This window comes from Hevea brasiliensis, chromosome 6 (genome assembly GCF_030052815.1).
Source record: "Hevea brasiliensis isolate MT/VB/25A 57/8 chromosome 6, ASM3005281v1, whole genome shotgun sequence".
NCBI lineage: Eukaryota > Viridiplantae > Streptophyta > Magnoliopsida > Malpighiales > Euphorbiaceae > Hevea > Hevea brasiliensis.
In genome coordinates, this window is record NC_079498.1 from 96,686,158 (window position 1) to 96,702,419 (window position 16,262).

General features: G+C 31.6%; 1 protein-coding gene across 1 annotated transcript; it reads left to right on the forward strand.

The window, feature by feature from the left end:
• The first annotated feature begins 13,232 nt into the window (after positions 1 to 13,232).
• On the forward strand, positions 13,233 to 14,986 carry LOC110636441 (NAC domain-containing protein 83). The gene is made up of 3 exons (XM_058148678.1): positions 13,233 to 13,972; positions 14,184 to 14,446; positions 14,578 to 14,986. The coding sequence occupies exons 1-3, from the start codon at positions 13,792 to 13,794 to the stop codon at positions 14,881 to 14,883; spliced, it is 750 nt and encodes a 249-aa protein (XP_058004661.1). The 5' UTR covers positions 13,233 to 13,791; the 3' UTR covers positions 14,884 to 14,986.
• The last annotated feature ends 1,276 nt before the right edge of the window (positions 14,987 to 16,262 follow it).

The following is a 16,262-nucleotide window of genomic DNA, read 5'->3' on the forward strand; positions in this document are numbered from 1 at the left end:
AAAAAGTAAAACGCGAGCATTTGGCAAAGTAACAGTCTAGACACTTACCTGTGTGAGGTCGAGGCTATCAAACTGACTTCGGAGATCACAAATATTATAGAGTTGAAAGCTGGTGGTACAGGGACCAATGCTTACTTCGGGATTGCGAGAACCAAGTTAAAATGTAGTCCAGCCGAAGCGACGGAAACCGGGTCAGAATGAGATCAAGCTGAGAGAATAATATGTTGATGTTGGGGTGATGAAGACAAGACTGAATGGAAATGGTATAGTAGAGTGATGAACAGACTGAAAATGAAGGATTTCAGGGTTCGAAAACTCTATCAATGGAGATACTCAAGAAAACTAGTTTTTGAAGTTTCTCAATTTTATGCAAGCTCAGAATGGCAAAGTAGCAAGACTGAATTAGATTTCAGAGCCTTTCCACTATAATCACCACTACCTTTTTTTTGCCCATCTCCTCTACAGTATTGCATGCAGGTATTTATAGGGAACGGGTGCTACTAATGAAGGGTCAGGATCTCCCCTTGGGGAGACGGAAGGTTTAGATCTAAAAGGACATAATCCGACGTCTGAAAATTAAAAGGAATCAAAACGAACGACTGGGATCCTATTCAAAATATATGTCCTTTCTCTTCTTAATCCAATCGCCAGTGGTCTTGCTCGCCGATGCAGATCCAAAGGCTGGAATAAAAGGCGCTGCACTGCTGCCCGCTTTTTGATCCAAGGGCTCCGGGTTCATCTTTACAAGTATGATCAATGGTGGAGATTGAGATGTACAGAACTGCCGTAACTGTTTTCGCGCCTGTCAGCAATGTGGGCGATTTTGCAAATGGGGCGTTCGGTGAAGATTTGATCATGCCTGCAATGCTTTAACTACCTTGGCTCTGATTATGTAGAGAGTTATTGGAAGTCATCTCGTCCTCTTCGTGCTTTCCGATCTCTATTCCTTTCGATCTCTCTATTATGACCCTCTTCTTTTCCGATCTGTCTCATATCGTGCCTCTCATCGCTTCCCGATCTCTCCCATTCCAGAACCTTCCTCTTTATCCGATCTGTCTTAGTCAAAGCAATTAATTCTTCGGTTACCGATGCATACGCGTTGGTTTCTGTATACAATAAATGCTCAGGCCCTATATATATGCACCAGTGAGAAAACTCCTCCACACTTCATTTCTCTTCCTTCCATTTCTCCATTTCTCCTATTCTAGCTTCTCCGGTGACAATTCCGATTATGGTGACTGCTTTTGATCTTTTTCTGACTGTTTTCTTTGCTCCTCGACTGAAAATTTACGATCCTGGTGATCGGAGAAACATGAGAATGATATCTGATGACAGTGAAGGAACCAGACTAATTTTCCGATCAGGATTCTAAACGACGATCATGCCGATCTCGAATCGGTCCACCAGTATAATTGGTGTGCTGATCTCGGGCAAGAGTACTACTAATTTCAATCTTAATGTCGGTGACCGCCTCTTGAAGTTTATTTGGCTCCTCACCACATCGGGCATCCCGACTGCAGCTCGGTTCTGGTCGATGACATCAACAATGACTCCACTCACCATCATGAGAATCATAGTTACTCCATCTGAGCTGCACATCTATCTAATGCCTTTGGCTGGCTTTCTGATCAAACACATCTTTTGATTCAGCTACAAGATTAGGCTTTGACATAGATTCTTACTAGGTAGAATGTAGTGCCGATCTTTAGAGATCGCCCAAATGATGTAATCTGACCTTTAAAGGTTCTCTTAATGATGTAATCCGATCTCTTGAGATCGCTCAAATGATGTAATCTGACCTTTTGGAAATGAAATGAAATTTTATTTGAAGGTTATTATTTAATTATTGCATTGGTTATTTTCCGATCTCTGATGTGCATATCCGATCTGATCTCTAACTAAATTGTCATTAGCCGATCTGCGGCTCTGAAAATTCGCACAATCTGATAACCCTAGCTAGCCTATCTCATTTTATTCGATTTTATTATTGTGTTTCTGGAACTTTCCCGCGACGTGTCAAGAAAGCGGGTCTATTCCGCTAACCGAAGAGCCGCTTGGGACTTCATGAGCATTAAATGCTCAGACGGGTATAAATAGGGGGAGGGTCAATCAATTGCTCCCTTATGTCACTTTCAGCACTTTGCTAGCAACTTCAAAATTCTCTCGTTTCTTCAAGTTTTTCCGGCACCGATCACATTCCGGTAAGGGTTTTAATCCTTTTCTTAGTTAAACTTCTTTTATTTCTTTAAAAATGAGCGACGCTAAGGGTCAGAGAGCGGCGAGCCCCCCTTCCGTCCATATTTCTTGGACGTCAGACGAAGTTGAGGTAGTCAGGCCAAGTAGGCGACCTGAGCCTCCTACGACCTCTGCTTCAGCCCACGGTTAAGCGGCACAATCAAGACGAACACCTTCCTCTGGGAGAGAAAATCTTCCCGTGGACGAGTTGCCGTCAATCCTCCAAGAAACCAATCTGCAATTCATTAATCAAGAGTACAACCTTTAGACCGACTCGTACGAGCTTGTCAGATGCCATGGCGATCTCCGAGCCGATCACTTCTTTGAAGAAAATGATGCGATCATGGTATATGAAGAGCAATTAAAAGCCGGGCTTCGGTTTCCCCTTGACGACTTCTTCAAGGACGTTCTGAAGTTCCATCACGTATGTATAGCCCAAGTACATTCGAACTCATGGCGAATTCTGGTGGCTTTTAGAGGCTTATGCCGAGCCAAGAAGCTCGAGCCTACAGCAAAGGTTTTTGCCGAGCTGCATAGACTTACTCGTCGAAAGGACGACGAGTATTGGTTCTTCCAAGCCAAACCGCACTGTGGGCTTTTTACCGATCTCCCCTCTTCACTGAAGAATTGGAATAATCACTTCTTTATGTTGAGGAGCAAGATTCAAAATGGTTTTGAAGGTTTTCCATGTAACTGGCAATATCTGGGCCCATCAATTCCAAATAAGGTCGCCCTGAGTAGGGACGAGGGTGCCATGGTAATGGAATTGAAGGATCAGGCGGCCACTCACAAGTATTCATGCTTATACGCTGTTATGGCCGAACTGAGATGGTGGCTAATGCGGATGATCGCCAATGAAGACTATGAACTGTAGCTCTCTGACCTCGGACCCGGGACCGGTATAACCTAAATCTTTAGTCTCCTGATTTAGGTAATCTCACTAACTATTTTTCTGTGCAGAAATGGGTGGAGGCGAAGGCGCAAAGGAGAGCTGCAAGCGGAAAAGAGAGGTCCCCTGGAAGGTACGAGAAATGAAGATCGCCGCGGCATCACAGACGCCAAGGCGGGATTCGGGAGAAGTGCCGGGAGACTCGTCCCGACCTTCGAGACAACCGGTCCCAGAAGTAGAGGTAGCTCCTTCTCCCCCTCGACAAGAAGAGCCACCACCTCCACCTGTTCCTTCAAGTGCGGAAGGGGGGTCTTCCCAACCTACTATGAGGACCCTTTCTCGTGGTGCCCAAGTCCTCATTCATTCTATGGAGAAGAACCGATCTGTTTGGGAAAATCCGAGCTTGGCCAAAGTTCTGGGTGCTACCATATGCCTCCAGGAGGACCGAAACAGGCTGACCTCGGGTAGCATTGACGATCTCCTGGCTCAGACAATGAGTTTGAGCATAGAGAGCCTGGTGAACTAGCATATAATCAGGGAAAAGGCTCATCTTCTGAGGCAGGAGATTCTGAAAGCGGTCCAGGACGCAGCTTTCGCCCGAGCCCAACTTTCATCTGCCCAAGACTATATTACTGAAATCGAAGGTCGGATGAAATCCTACGAGGATAAACTGGCCAAACAGGCTCGTGAACTTGGGGAAGCTCGGTCGCTCCGAACTACCGACGTCGCTCGCCTTACTGAGGAGCTCAAAGTGAAGGAAGAAGAGGCTGTGACGAGGGAAGCTGGTGCTTATGTGAATGCACACAGCGATCTTCTGGCTGAGCTCGAGAGGCATTATCCTGGGGAAGACTTCTCCTGGATGGTGGATCTTGCTCTCCGACACGAAGAGGGGAGTGAGGACGAAACCGAGAGAGAGGGAGAGAATGAGCGAAATGTTAATGTAGAATAGGCTGGGGGTGACCTTCCAACCGAATGACTTGTACTTTTATTTTGAGATGAAATGAAATCCTTTTTGTTTAATTTCTTGATGAGATCAGAAAGTATCTAAATTGTATGAGTGCTTGATTGTTTGAACATATTAGAACATCAAACTTAAAAGCGATTATTAATCTAAGTATAAGAGGTCGGAACTACATTGTAACCATGAGATCGGCCTAAGCAGAGACCAAATACCGGGTAGAACTTTAGATCATTAAAATTGGAAAGTTGATTTGAATTCTTAAGATCGGAATCACCATTAAGTCAGACTGAAACCTTAACTTTATTAAATGATTTTCCACAACATTTGTAAAGGAGAGATCGAAAATAAGACTGGATGGCATGGAGACCTGATATTGGTTTGATCTCCTCTGACGAGAGGTCAGAAATGAGATTGGATGGCATGGAGACCTGATATTGGTTTGATCTCCTTTGACAAGAGATCGGAAATGCAATCGGATGGCATGGAGATCTGATATTGGTTTGATCTCCTTTGACAAGAGATCGGAAATGCAATCGGATGGCATGGAGACCTGATATTGGTTTGATCTCCTTTGACGAGAGATCGGAAATGAGATTGGATGGCGTGGAGATCTGATATTAGTTTGATCTCCTTTGACAAGAGATCGGAAATGCAATCGGATGGCATAGAGACCTGATATTGGTTTGATCTCCTTTGACGAGAGATCGAAAATGAGATTGGATGGCATGGAGATCTGATATTGGTTTGATCTCCTTTGATAAGAGATCGGAAATGAGATTGGATGGCATAGAGATCTGATATTGGTTTGATCTCCTTTGAAAAGAGATCGGAAATGTAATCGACTAGATGCCGGATCGGTTTATTTCCTGGTCGAGTCACTTGTAACCGAAGAATGTCGGTTGAAGATCGATTTTCAAAGTTTATTGACTTCGGTGATCGGCCAAAATATGGTGTCGACAAGTATTTTTTTGTTATTATAGATATAGTAATTTTTTAGTAAATTGTCCTATAAATATCTTTTTAAATTTAATTTTTTGTTAATATTTTTTGTAATAATTATTATTAGTCATTTTTTTATAATATTTTTATATTAATTTTGAGTACTAATTTTTTATTAATAATTTATTATTTTAGTAATTTTTTGAAAATTTTATTTACTTAAATTTTTTATTTGTTATTTGGAAATTTAATTTTTTTATATTTTTTTTTAAATTAGCAACAGACTTTTCGATTACTAAATTAGTTATAAATAGTAATCGATTTATAAAATAATTGTAAAAGTACAAAATTAAAGATACCAAATTTTTTGCACCTAATTATATTTTAGTTGCTATTAGCAATCAGTTTCAGTTGCTAAATCAGTTGCTATGAGCAACCAATAATTTTTTATTAGAATTTTTATCTTTTTAAATTTAATTAACTTAACAACCGATTTGATGGTCAGTTACTATTTACAACCAGTCTTATTGTAACCAACTGAATCGCTTGCTAAATCGGTTACTAATTCAATTTTTTTTTTAAGTGTTATAATGCAATACAAATAGAGAAGAGGGATAAATAAAGTAAACTAGGACCACCATTTGGGTTCCTTTTATTTTGTTTTTGGAAAATAAACTCATTGATACTGAAATTGTCTCCAAAATGGTGATATATTGAGTTTAAATCACAGTTAGAGCTAATTATATGAAAAAAAATAAAAGAAAATATTGCAAGAGAATTAGATAATTTTTATACATACATTTTTTTTTTGTCCAAGAATTTCTATACTTAAATTGATTATTAAAAATAATTACAATCATGTTTGACAATAATTTTTATAGTGGTGTTTAATGTTTTGATCTAATTAAAACATTATATTTCTTATTTATATTGTTCGATTGCATAATATTTATAATAATTTAGATGTTGAGGGAGTGGTTTATAAAATATTATCTCTCATAGTTTACTCCTCTTAGTTTTTATAAGTTGATGAAATGTTATGATTAGAGTCAAAAAAATAATATAATTATTTTTATATTTAATAATTAATATAATAATTATTTTTTTATTTTAAATAACTATATAAATAATTAACTACTAAAAATTAATATCTAATAACTAATCGTTAATAAAATAATTGATAATTATCAGAATAAATAACGGCTGCTATTATAGTTAATATTGTGGGCATACCCTATAATTTAATATATATATATATATATATATATATATATATATATATATATATATATATATATATATATAGTTATTGGACATACAAAAACTTGGAAAATGAGATGCACTTTCCGGTACCAATATTACATCCCAGACAAAGCTGGGAAAGACATCCTATGGACTCTAACGATTAACAACCATTAATATATAATATTAAAATTAGTAAACAAAACAGGTAATAAATGTTGAATATAAAATAAAATAAAAAGATAATAAAGTAAAATTGAATGGGTAGCTATATTATAATAAGCAGTGGTCCTTCTCCTTCAGTTGAACGAACCTCATTGTGTGAATTTGTCAACTTCAAGGACGGTGAGAGAAGCATATAACCCTCCCAAGACCCACCTTGGCTAATAATCTCTCTCTCCCTCTCTCTCTCTCTCTCTCTCTCTATATATATATATATATATATTACTTGCTGATCTCTTGGAGATGTAAACCAAAACTTTAATGTGTTCCAACGCGCATAAGATGCGTTTTTCAAAAGTTGCAGACTTCAAAGTGGAGAAATTTGGATTTTGTAAATAAGGGAAACAAATAATTAATTAATGAATTGTCTTTATCATGTGTGTGGTCTCTATCAAAAAAAATAAAAAAATAATTGATGGATTTATTGCGATCTTAATTTAATTAAATTCAATTAAAAATTTTATTTAAATTCTATTAATTATAAATTTAAAATAAAAACATATAAATTTTATTTATTTTATATATAGATTATAATAGATTAGTCTAAATAAGAATTTAATTAAATTTAATTAATCTTTTACACTAAAATAGATTGAGAATTTTTAGATAAAAAAAATTGTATATTTGGTTTTGAAAATTAAATAAAGATTAATAACATTTATTATGAATTAGTTAGGAGAAGACTGAAAACTAATTATTGTGGTTTGATATTTTTGTAGTATAATGAGGAGAAATGTAATCATCATACATGGATATCACTGCCATTATTGACTAAGTAAATCAATTTTATAGGATGAAACTAAACTTGCTTTGAAATTTACGGATGAGTCGGCCAATTACACAGTTAAACACATTATAAAAATGTGTGAAATTCGTTGTTGCCTACCAATTTCCAACCATGCATGGATGCTTTACTAATTGTTACTTTCCATAAGATGATTTATAAATTCTTGTTCGTCAAGATTGAGAGTGTCCAACGATTGAGAGCCAGTTGCAAAGGATTGATAAGTGGTTAGCAATGCAAGTTAATTTCAAAATCAAAAGCTTAAACCAGAAGACACGACGTTTGAGGATTCAAACATAGATAGTTGGTTGTTCTTAAATCTATTAATGAGTTTTTTTTTTTTTTTTTGACTAAAACGGCACTTGTACTTTCTTCCTTTCTGCTGCAGCTAAGTAACTCAAGGGATTTTATAAAATATTTTAAGAGTATTGAAAAAAATACTCTTTACTCCAAGGAATTAATTCAGTTGGCCAAAGATATTTATTCAATATGAGAGATTTTAGATTTAAATTTCACTACTGACCATTTAGTAGAGCGGCATATTTACATTTATCAATGGGCTGATTTTTTGGGATCTCACATCGATTGTGAAGTTTGTGTAAGCGTAAATTATATGGAAATAAGAATACTGTTAAAATTACTATATTTTACCAGTTATTTATTATCATCATTAATTCGTCTATTCTATCTTTGACAAAAAAAAAATATATCCGCATCTAATTAATTTAAGGACAAACTATATATATATATATATATAAGTTGAAGTACAATTAAATAAAAAAATAAATTAAAAAAATTTTCTATATTTGTATGAAATTTTAATTCAATTAAAATAAAAAATAAAAAATTTTATTAATATTATATTTTAAGAAAGACTTAGTTATTCTCTCCGATGATATTTTTGTCTCTTTTTATTCTCATATTCATTAAGAATCAAATCTTACTTTTTTTTTTTTCATTTCCTTTTCTTTTTAACTTCATTTTCTATTAATTGATTTTGTCTTATCTTTTTCATTATTTAATGATTCTTTTATTACATATATTAAAAAATATATTTTTAATTGCATTGATAATAACGATAATGCAAAGTACTTCCAAAAAATAAAAATTATCAATAACAATTATAAATTTAAAGGTCATTGTAAGAATTTATTATTTTATAAAATTATTTCATTTAATTTTTATTTTATTTTTATTACATATAGAAAATTTGTATGCATTATTTTTTTTTCTCTAATTAAATAGTTTATTATTCTATATAATATTTTGTTGTTTGAATTAAGTATAACAGATTTTTTTTACCTCATTAGCTCAACTTTCTTACTCCGCCCTTAGTTAATCCATCTATGAAAGTATTCTACAATTTAGCTCTTATATAGATGCAATTGGAATGCTTCATGATGTGTAGGGTGTACAGAGAAACCACCGAACTGATCAAATCCACCAACCCAAATAAATTCAAATCAAAATTAGTAATTTTATATATTTAAATATTGGTTATGGTTTGAAAATAATTATAAATAAAATTTTCGATTTAGATTTTGAGTTGACATAATAAAAATTATATATATATATAAAAGAGAAATACGTAAATAACTTTATTTATTTTTATCGAATAATACATCGTAAATTAATATTTTATTTTTTCAATTAATGCATAATAATATGTATATGAAAAAGGTTTAATGAGAATAAAATTATAAAAACTAAAAAACTACCCAAATCCAATCTAACATGCTTGTATACGGTTTTATAATTTAATTTGTTAGTTTCGGTTTGAATTACTATCAAAATCAACTTTTTTTAGTTTGGTTTGATAAAATATATCATAGGAGTGAGCAGATTTCGGTTCAAATCGAAAAATCGAACCGAACTGAATTAATTCAGTTTTAAAATTTAATCGGTTCTGTTCGGCTTTATATTATAAAAATTTCGGTTATTTTGGTTCAATTCGGTTTTGAAGAGAAAAAGTCGGTTAAACCAAATCAAACTGAATAGTAATTTTATATATTCAAATCGAACCAAATTGAACAGAATTAATTTTTTAATTGATTTATTTTTATGGAGAATTTATAAATTATATTTAATTATATATATATAAATTATTTAATTTCATTGATTAATGGTTATTAGGTTCAAACCGGAGTCAAATAACTTGAAAATAAAATCTAAATTAAAAAATAAATCAAAAATCAAAATTGATCGGTTTGAACAGAATCAAACTGAAATAGAGCTGTTCTGTTCGTTTGAATTTTTTATCCATTTCGTTCCATTCGGTTTCTAAAATATGTAATTCGATTTTCATAATTTAATTCGGTTTGGTTTGATTCAGTTCGATTTGAACCGAATACTCATCTCTAATTTATCGAACCTACCCAAACCAATCCATGTACACTTCTATTGATGTGAAAGGCATAATATTCTTTATTGAATATGTGATCAATATATATGAACCCATTTTGTTTTTTTTTTAAAAAAACAAAAATACTCTATAAAAATAAATAATCTCTCATAATTTAAACCCAAATGCCCATCAAACACTCAAATGCCCACCAATTAATTAATTACACACTTCTAAAACTATATAATATAAAAATAGTTAAATTAGGAGTGAAAAGTGTAATTTTTCTAAGTAATTAATAGTTGAATGCTAACTAAAAGCCAAGTGTCTTTCAAACAGACATGGCGTCGGCAGTATCTTTGTTCTCAAGATATTAAGAGGAAGAATGGACAAACGTCTTATCAATTACTACGAAGAATACATAACTTGCTGATCCCTTTGGGATGTAAACCAAAACTTTAATGTGTTCCAACGCACACCTTGTAAAGATGTTGTGTGTTTCAAAAGTTGCAGGCTTCAAAGAAGAAATTTGGTTCTTGTGGAGAAGTTAAATAAATAAATAATTAATTAATTAATAGATTTGTTCACAAGGGGATCGAAAGATTTATTCAATTTGCTTAATTTGAATATTAAAAAATTCATCCCATGCAAAGAGTTTTGTTTGTGATATCTTAATCCAATCATCAAGTTTGATGGAAAAATTTTATTTAAATTTAAATTAATTATAAATTTAATACGTAAATATATAATTTATTATAGGTCGAATTTTAACAAGAATTTTCCCAAGTTCAATTAGTCCCTCAAAGTAAAGCAGATCAAGATTTAGATTTATTTCACATTAATTGAAATATCCAATCTTATTCAATGGCTTACGTTCGATAAAAAAATTATATATTTATTTTTATAAATTATGTAAACTTAAATCCTTTGTGATTTGATTTTGAAAATTAAATTATGATTAATAATATTAAAAGAATACTTATTATTAATTAATTACTTCAACACTCAAAAATAATCTATCTATCTATCAATTCAAAATAAGTCAAATTTTTCTTAATAACTTTCACGTGACATTTTTTAAGAAGAGCTTAACTTTTTTTTCTTTTATTGTTAATATATTAATGTCTTAATTTATTTTTAATTAATTATTTTAAAAAATAATAAATTATATTTAGTAGCCAATGATTTGTAATTTATTTATAGACATTGTTTTACAACTTATGGCCCATTAAATGGCCAAACTTTGAATACCAAATTAAAGTTAATGGTGTAATTATTTTTTTCAATTAAAATTTTTTAATGATTGATTAAATTTATTTTTAATTTATTTTTATCATCTTACTTATAAATAGTAAGTATTTTGTGCTATTTAAGAAATACCAAACTTTTTTCCTATCATCTAATACTTTTAAATTGTTATTTGATTTTATTTTTAATTATTTCTATTCAAATTTTATTGTCTTAATTCTTAATATTTGATTACATTTCTATTGATTCTTGATTCCTTATAATATTAGAAAGAGACCATCAAATCTAAAAACCAAAAGATCAAGTAGCACCAACCATTAAAAAAAATAATAATAATAATACCAAAATAAGTTTCTAATGTTGATTTTGTACATGTTTCCTTTTATCTTTATTTTTTATTTATTTTTATTATTTATCTATTGATTATGATGATGATTATTTTTTTTTTCATTTGTTTATTTTTATGAGTATTGATATATTTTAATTATATATATTAACTAATTTATTTTTTCATGGAAGATGAATTATAAAAAATATGAAAAAAATACAATTTTATTGAAAATTTAAATACATATAAACATTAAAAATAAAGTATTAAAATGAGAGTATTATAGTTACATACTATAAATTTTGTTAATCAAATTACATAAAAAAATATTAGAATTGATTTTAATAAACAAATGAAATATTAAAACTTAAATTAAATATAGAAAAGACAATTTCTATTAATTTTACGCATAGGACAAACATTTAGCTAATTTGTACATAGTTTTGGCAAATTAAAGAATATACTTGTATTTGTGCTCCCAATCAATAAGAAATTTTCATCATGAATGAATTTATACGTGATCTATCATAATTTTAGCTAAAACAATATTTATTAATTAATTAGATTCATACATCTGAATACAGATAAGACTTGCAATTAAGCCTCGAATTTAAAAGCATAAAACCTATAAAATAGATGCATACAATGGGTGTATCCAATAATTTATTGCATGGTTTGATATTTTTGTAATGTTAATGTAATCATCATAGATATCACTGTCATTATTGACTAATTAAAGGGGTTGTAGTCAATTTTATATTATGATGAAACTAAGCCTGCTTTTGAAATTTAAGCATGAGACGGCCAATTACACAGTTAACCACCTTAAAAAAAATGTGCCAAAATTCGTTCTTGCCTGCCAATTTCCAACCATGGATCGATGCTTTAGCTTTATTATTACTGTGATAAGATGATTTATGACAATTGTCGTCCATCAAGATTGATAGTGCTAGCTGCTAATCACATTCAAGAACAACTCGGTTGTCAAACGTTTGTATAATAATCATCTAATTAATTCAATATATGAGAAATTAAAAAATGATAAGTGGTTAGCAATGCAAGTTCATTTCAAAATCAAATGCGTAAACCAGAACATATGACGTTTGAGGATTCAAACATGGATTTTTTTTTTTTATAAATAATTTAAACATAGATAGTTGGTTGTTCTTAAATCTATTAATGTTTTGTTGACATGCCTTTTTTTTATTTATTTTAAATAAATTTCAATATATAGAGCTTATGTATTTAATAGGTATATTCTATTATATATTTTATATCTTGAGTTCAAGATAGACTGAGTTTAAATAAAAAAAAACTCTATTAAAAAAAATTAAGATATTAAAACAATTCAATATCCATGTAGAACAAATTTTAAATAATATTTTATTATTTTAAGTAATACTTTAATAAAAAAAACCATACTTTAACATATTTAATTACATTATTATGTAAAATTATATCATAATTCTTTACATTAAAATTATTAATTATAGATATTATATAGTTATTTTTTAATATTTTTTAATTAATATATTTTAAAAAATAAATTTTTGAACCGCAATTTTAACAGTAATGGAGAGCAAGGCTGTAAAACGTTACAACAAAAGATCCGCAACGATACAAACGCGTGATACACGTGGGTCTCTCCGGCAGAGTAAAGTAGCGCGTGTTCCCTGACCCAGAACACAGGCGTTTTCCTTTTCCCTTCTTTTTTTCTTTTTATTCTTTTGATTATGAATTTTAAACTCAAATTTTCACATATAACAATAATTTTAATATTATTTAATTAAAATTTATTAATTTTTATAAAATTTTCTGATTTAAGGAATGTGAAAGACTGCCGATAAAATTCATATATTGAGCTTCATATATTTTCTTTTAATTTTTTCTTTTTTAACTTTACAAATAGATCTGAGTCTAACTCATTACAGCATTAATCATCATCTTTTTTTAAGTTTTGAACCATTATATGCTTTAATAATTTTTTTTATTTGAATCTAATTTATTGTGACACTACTTACTATATTTTTTCGTATATTGAATATCACTTTATTATCTAAACTCATTGGTCTCCTTTACTTTCCTGTGTGTCTTGGAGAAAACGTTAATGGTAGATTGAGCTGCTTTTTGGGTTTTCATGATGTCCGAGTCTACTAATATATTACACGTTTGTAAATTCCTAGAAATGAAGTGACCCGTCAAATAAAGCAAAGGAATAGGTTTTTTCAAGTCCTCTCTGCTCTGCTCTGCTCTGCCCTTTCTGTAAGTCAGAATTGGAGTTGGAATCAACTATTGGAATTTCTTTCCTTCTCTACCCAATATAAATATGCAAACAAACTTTGTGTTTCCTTGGCTTATCACCTCCCAACAAAGACAAAGCCCACCACAAGTCTTCTCTTTGCCTTTGCTTTCTTTCTGGGTTCTCTTCATTTTCTTTCTTTCTTTCCAACATGGGTTGTTAGTTTTCTTCTCAATTTAGCTCAACCTTGTTGAGTTCATTAATAAAGATCCCGTGTTCCTCTCTGTATCTCAACTGGCTTGATTAATTCATAGCTACCTGATTATTATTATTCTTAGAAAAGGTACAAGTTTTGGTTGAAATATGGAGAAATCAAATCTTCTTGTGAATGGTGGGATGAAATTGCCTATTGGGTATAGATTTCATCCTACAGATGAAGAACTTCTTCTTCATTACTTGAGACGTAAGGTCTTTGGTGTTCCATTGCCTGCTTCTGTTATTCCTGAGCTTGATGTATTCCAAGCTGATCCCTGGAGCTTGCCAGGTCAGTGAACATCTTTTCTTTCTTTCTTTCTTTCTTGTTAAACCTGTAATTAATGTGCGGAGATTTAGTTCTTAAATTTGTAACAAATCTGGATGTTATGACTATAAATGGAGATGATCCGTCAACACCTGGCCTGCTGGCCACACTGTATTTGCTTCAAGGTTTCGCATCTTTTTTACAGTCTTTGGACTCCTTTTCTTTTGGTTTCCAGGTAATTTGAAGGAAAAGAGGTATTTCTTTGGCAGAAAATGGGGAAATGACAGTGAAAACGGATGCAAGAAAGCTGCTGGTTCTGGCTACTGGAAGCCTATTGGCAAAGGCAGGCAAATTGTAGCTTCTTTTAGCAACCATGTAATTGGAATGAAGAAAACTCTAATTTTCCGTGAAGGGAAGCATTCTAATGACTCTACAACTCAGTGGATCATGCATGAATATCGCCTTGTAGGCTCAGGAACAATCCCTAACATAACCCAGGTATAATATAAGATTAAACAGTTCAGATGATCAGCAATTGTCCATATTGAAGTTCATGTGATATTATGAGTAATACCCATTTTATTTCTAGTTCTAATGAATGGATTTGTTCTTGAAAATTTTATGTTCAGATAGCTAAGATGAAATTAGGAGATTGGGTTGTCTACCAAGTATTTCAGAGGAAAAGGAGACCTAGAAAACACGGGAATATCATTTCTCAGCCCTCAAACACCAACAATATTCAAACTACACATGAGGTGATGAGATCAAGTTTCATGGAATTTAGAATGGAAGAAAACTCTGATATGGGCCCTCCTCAACCTTCTTCACCATGTTCTAGTGGAGTCACTGATGAGGTCTCTTCAAGTGGGTTAGATAAGGAAGAAATCAGTTCTTCCATTAGCTTTTCTTTTCATTCTTATATGAAGAAGACTTAAAACACTCTATTAAGGAAATTTGTACCTGAGATCAATTATGCAACAAATGGAAAATTAAACCATTTAATTCTCTTTCAAGGGTAATGACGCAAATTCATGGCTATTACAATGCTTTTTCCTCGTTATACTTGCTTTTAGAAAATAATGTACTATTATATTCTGAATCAATCATGCAGATAGTGGGAGATGGAGTTGGCACCCATTGTTGCTCACTATTTATTTAATCTTTTTTTATAATTATTATTTTTGTTATTATTATAAAAAGGCAAGTGGTTTTTGGGACAAAAAGATTGTGCATATATATATATATTAGAGGCATCCAAGGAAGGCAGAAAGGAGGTTGAAAGTTATCTATCCATTATTTTGCAGGAAAAGTAGATTCCTTGAGCACAAAGCATATAAATAAGCGAACACAAATAATAACTAAACCTTAATCTTAAATTAGTCCCATTTTTTTTATATAAATTATTTTTCGTCGTTTAGCTCTGTTAGACATTAAATTTACCTCAAAATTATAATACTACTTCAACTTAGATTTTTCCCTTTCCCTTCTCCCTTCTTTCTCTACAGCACAAGCATATAAACATGAAAAAAAAATTATGGTGGGAAAAGGGCATCTGCATATGGGGTTTGTTTCCATTGGGACCTTGTTAGAAGAACTTAATGCTATACCCTACAGTCCTTAAAAATATAATTCCGTTAGTCGAATCTTCGTGATTTTAGTTCTCTCTTTCAATTATTTATCTTAACACTACTGGCTAGCCGCATTATTTTTTTTTTAAAAAAAAAGGAAATAAAAAAAAAAAGATTCTCTCACTGTTTCATGTCTTCCAATTGTGTTGAAAATGATTCCAAATTGAATAATATTAATCGTTAAAGAATGGCATTTGTTTTGTGTTGAGAAAGGGAACAACTGAACAAGACACATAGGAGTTTTCTATATGCTTCCAGGCTTGGATATCTCAACCTCTCATGGGGTGATGAGAATAAGATTCCTTGTGTCAACCAATAAAACCCACAGAGGAGAGAGAGAGAGAGAGAGAGAGAGAGAGAGAGATCTATGGGTTAATTATTTTAACCATTTCCAATCTAGAATCAAACATGTAGCAAAGCTAATCTATAGCCTTGCAGACAGAAAAAAAAAATCACTAGAGAAGCACAACTAGATAGAATAAGGATCAACAAAGTTATGAGATTTTAGATTATAACAGGCGTGTGATCTCCAAAAGGGGGAATCAATATTTTCTTTCTGTTAAAGAGAGAAAATTCTGCACTGATTTGCAAAATCATGGAATAAAATACTCAGTAAAGGGTCTTGGAAAAATGGTTGCCTAAAGAAAGTGACTGAGAAATTAGCCATTCAATCAGCAACAATTAGC

Bases quoted from the DNA above. Each gene is read 5' to 3' on its own strand.
- LOC110636441 (XM_058148678.1), top strand. From the start codon at position 13,792: ATGGAGAAATCAAATCTTCTTGTGAATGGTGGGATGAAATTGCCTATT. The intron at 13,973-14,183 runs GTCAGTGAACAT...TTTGGTTTCCAG, and splicing joins TGATCCCTGGAGCTTGCCAG to GTAATTTGAAGGAAAAGAGG. The intron at 14,447-14,577 runs GTATAATATAAG...TTTTATGTTCAG, and splicing joins CAATCCCTAACATAACCCAG to ATAGCTAAGATGAAATTAGG.